Source organism: Lactuca serriola, chromosome 6, assembly GCF_051521515.1.
Source record: "Lactuca serriola cultivar US96UC23 chromosome 6, Lser_US96UC23_V15, whole genome shotgun sequence".
In the NCBI taxonomy this organism is placed as follows: Eukaryota; Viridiplantae; Streptophyta; class Magnoliopsida; order Asterales; family Asteraceae; genus Lactuca; species Lactuca serriola.
In genome coordinates this window covers 162,952,783-162,956,872 of record NC_136413.1, presented here as the reverse complement: position 1 = coordinate 162,956,872, position 4,090 = coordinate 162,952,783, and the positions used below count along the sequence as shown (strand labels likewise).

The 4,090-nt window shown below is 32.2% G+C and overlaps 1 protein-coding gene across 1 annotated transcript; it reads right to left on the bottom strand.

Moving 5' to 3' along the window:
• Window positions 1-1,674: 1,674 nt before the first annotated feature.
• Window positions 1,675-3,880, bottom strand: LOC145057231 (Protein kinase superfamily protein). The gene is made up of 4 exons (XM_079005008.1): window positions 3,269-3,880; window positions 2,713-2,973; window positions 2,478-2,600; window positions 1,675-2,330 (listed from the first exon to the last, which is right to left on the bottom strand). Exons 1-4 carry the CDS (start codon window positions 3,614-3,616, stop codon window positions 1,890-1,892), a joined length of 1,173 nt encoding a protein of 390 aa, XP_078861134.1. The 5' UTR covers window positions 3,617-3,880; the 3' UTR covers window positions 1,675-1,889.
• Window positions 3,881-4,090: the final 210 nt, after the last annotated feature.

Genomic DNA, 4,090 nt, shown 5'->3' with positions numbered 1-4,090 from the left:
AGTTAGCTTAGAATACAACTACAGAAACCATTTCAACCTAGTTGCATATTTGGGCAATTTAGTTATTCATGTCACCAAACTACCTTAATGGTCATCATTAAATGAGTATGATTAAGAAAACCATGTAACCATAGGAACGAGAAATGTAATTTTGTCAAAAGTAATAAAAAAATAAAAATTAAATGTCAATTTAGTCATTTTATGTATGTTAACCGTTAACAACGAAACTGAAAATAATATAATATAATAAAAAAAAATTGTCGGTGTTAAAACAAAAAAAAAAAAAAAAAAAAAAAAAAAAAAAAAAAAAAAAAGATTAAATAGAAAACTACAAAACCATAAAGGTGTTGAAACTGAAAAAAAAAAAACCGATTAGATTAGAAAAATCAAAACCTACAAAACCATGGGGTATATGAGAAAAAACGAATAGATTAAAAAAAAACTACAAAGCCATAAAGGTGTTTGAAACTACAAAAAACGATTAGATTAGAAAAAACAAAACCTACAAAACCATAGGGTATATGAACTCCACACATTTACACTTTGTAAACACATATTTCCACCTTGTAAACATGTATTCTTGATCCCATTTAATAATTTTATAAGAGAATAATGTTTGAGGGTAGGAACAATGAATTTCTTTCCTCAATACAAACAACCCAACGTGAATTTCATTTCATTTTTTCTTTTTTAAAACGACAAAGTAATTAGGTGTTAATATTAATACTTCAATTTTTGTTAGCACCTGACTTTCCGTTGGCATGTCATTTCAAATTATATGAAATGAATAATTTAAAAAAATAATAAATTATTATTGGTGTATGAATTATATTTAAGTGTTGTAAAACTAAAATTATTTAAATATTCGCATTACAAAACTCTTTTAAGTTTAAATATTCACTATATTTATATTTCAATTTATTTTAGCATCCATGCAAACGTTAAAAAACGAACATTCTATTTCTTGCACACTACATATTTGGTCCATATTTTTGTTTTAATATTTTATAGATGTGATCTGCAAACTATATTTCTTTTACCTTTTAAAATCAAACAATGCCTAAGTGGTTCATATATGTAATTGTACACTACAAAGGTTGATACAACAAACATCCATCGATTAAATGCTATAACTAGATTTTTACGCATGACAAACATGTTTAAAACTCATCTTATGAGTCTTGGACATTTTCTTAACCTAGTTGTCAAGATTAACTTATTAACCGGAAAAATGAAGGTTAATACGGCTAAATATGTGTTTATAAGATCACCTATCGTTCCATCTTCTAAAGATTTTTGAGGTTAGATGTTGAAATAGGTGGTCACCCATAAGAGTGTTTGAAAATGACTTTCAAATGAAAGGCCCAACAACTGTTGCATACCTTATATAATTACCTAACAAACGATAACGAAACTCAAATTTTTGGATATTTTCGCAGTTGGTGGTCCATGTTGCCTTTTCAAGGAAAGTTGCATCATTTTGATATACCGATTAAATAATTGTGGTCATTTTGTTGATTATTCAATTTTTTTAGTTTAGTCATTGTCGACGTTTCATATTTATCTATGATTCTTAAACTGTTAGAAGGTTTATCTATGGTTCTTATACCGTCAAAAAGTATAAACCTGGTCATATTGGTCAAATCTAAACATTAACATAAAGACCATAAAATATATATAAATAATTGATTTAAAAAAAAAAAATCAAATCTTTTTCACGACTCTATGTACCCCATACGTCTATACCCATATTATATATAAGGGAAAAAAAAAACAATAAACAATAAACTCATCTAGTCATCTACCTAAATACCATACAAAACCATTCATGATTCAACCCTCAACAAAAATTTAAAAATATCAACAATCACAATCATCTTCATTCTTCCCTAACCAACATGAACTGTTCTTCGTGTAGACGGCTCTGGTAACGGTAACGGACTCGGTACTGAACTTGGACTTCTGATATCATCTTCTGACTCTCTAATCGCGTCCTGTAACACATCAACTATCTGACTCATCGCGGGTCGATCTTCCGGATTCTTCCGCAAACAACTGTCCGCCAATTTTGCAACTTTCCGAGCCGCACTAAGTGAATATTGATTGTTTAAACGCGGATCCATTATCATCCGGAACCTTTTGCTATCTGCTGGGAACTGTTTGACCCATTCGATAAGTTTTTGTTCGGATTGTGGTAGGAGTCTATCAATCGCCTTTCTACCCGATAAAATCTCGTATAATACAACTCCGAAACTCCATAAGTCGCTGTTTGACTTTAGATGACCCGTTTCCACGTATTCTGGGGCAGCGTATCCGTATGTCCCAACAGGCTGGAAATGACAATAAGTTAGGATCAAAGATTTTATTCATCTCTCTCTTCAATGGAGATAAACTCTATCTAACATGGCTGACTCTATTTATGTTGGAGAGAGAAAAATGTAGGAGTCGTGAAATAAATACAAATACAAATTACTCACCGTTGTGGATACGTGAGTCCGGTCTCCTTGTGGTCCTTCTCTCGCAAGCCCAAAATCCGAAAGTTTTGGGTTGAAGTTTTCATCCAACAACACATTTGCGGACTTGAAATCGCGAAATATCACCTAAATTAATTCCCAAAACATTAGTTTGAATTATGAACTACTATAATTTAAAAATGTCATAAGATGTGTACTTTTTAAATATTAGGATACGTTATGTAAGATATATATATACCTGGATTTCCAAACCCTCGTGAAGATAAGCTAGACCTTGGGCTGCACCAAGGAGGATTTGTAGCCTTTTTTTCCATGGAATTGGTGGATATGCTCTGCTAAAGAGATGAGATTCTAAGCTTTTGTTTGGCATATACTCGTAGACTAATAGTCTTTGTATTCCCCTTTCACCATCTACTGAGCAGTATCCCAAAAGCTTTACAAGGTTAGGGTGTTCAACAACACCAAGAAACTGAACTTCTGCTAACCATTCTTTATGCCCCTACACATCATATAACCAAAAAAATCTATAAATTTTGGGAAGATAAATCATCATTTTCTTGTTTTATGTTTCTAACAATTTGATCTTAATGTAATTTCAAAGTTTAAGCAAGTCTTATAAATCTTGAAGTTGGAAGCAAGTCAATTGTGGAATCTAATTCCTAAACCATCGATTCCCACGTGTATAAACAAGATTAAACAAATCAAATTTGAGAATATATTCTTGAATGAATATAGAGATTATAAAAATTAAAAAACAAAACCAGTAGATCCGGAGAGAATTTTCAATGGAATACCTGCATCCCATTTCTGTTGAGTTTCTTAATTGCAACCACAAGAGGCTCGCCTTGATCATCAGGAGGTTTAATTGACCCTTTATACACACTTCCGAATCCACCTTCTCCGATCTTTAACATCCTATTGAAATTATTAGTAGCATTTCTGAGCTCTGAAAACGAAAACTTTCTCAAATTATGTTCTTTTTCTCTGTACAATTCCGGTATGCTTCTTGGTGAAACGATTGACCCTGTCGACTTTACTAATCTTGTAGCTGGTTTCGTTGATTGGTTTTGCTCCCGGAGCTCTGGTGAAGATTTCCCTCTTCTTTTCGTTCCGGAACTGAAAATATTGAAACACTTCATCATTGGGAAGAAACCAAGAACCCTAAATGGTGAAGTGAGAAAACAGAGATGAAATTGAAGGGAATTGAAGGAGATTGGAAACGAAAAAAAGCCAGGTGAGGAAGATGAAGATCATGGAATTGTTTGGGTTATTTTGTGTGTTGTGAACAAAGAAGTGGTTGATGATAGGAATGGGAGTAAAATGGTTTCACAAGACACCACCAAAAAGAAGACAATTTGACCAAGCAATTAATTGAAACTTGAAAGGAATTCAAAGGAAGTTTCGTATGGATGCCAAACTATCCCACTGCTGAGACATCCTTATTTCTAACAACAACGTAAGAGGTTTTGCTTTCATAAAAAAACCGCAATTTTATAAACAATTTAATTAATAACTAAATACTTAAAGGGATAATGACTTGAAAGGGTAACGAACTTTCGACTTTTGTCACATTTAGTCACTAAACTTTTTTTCGTTGTCTATTTGCCACTAAACTA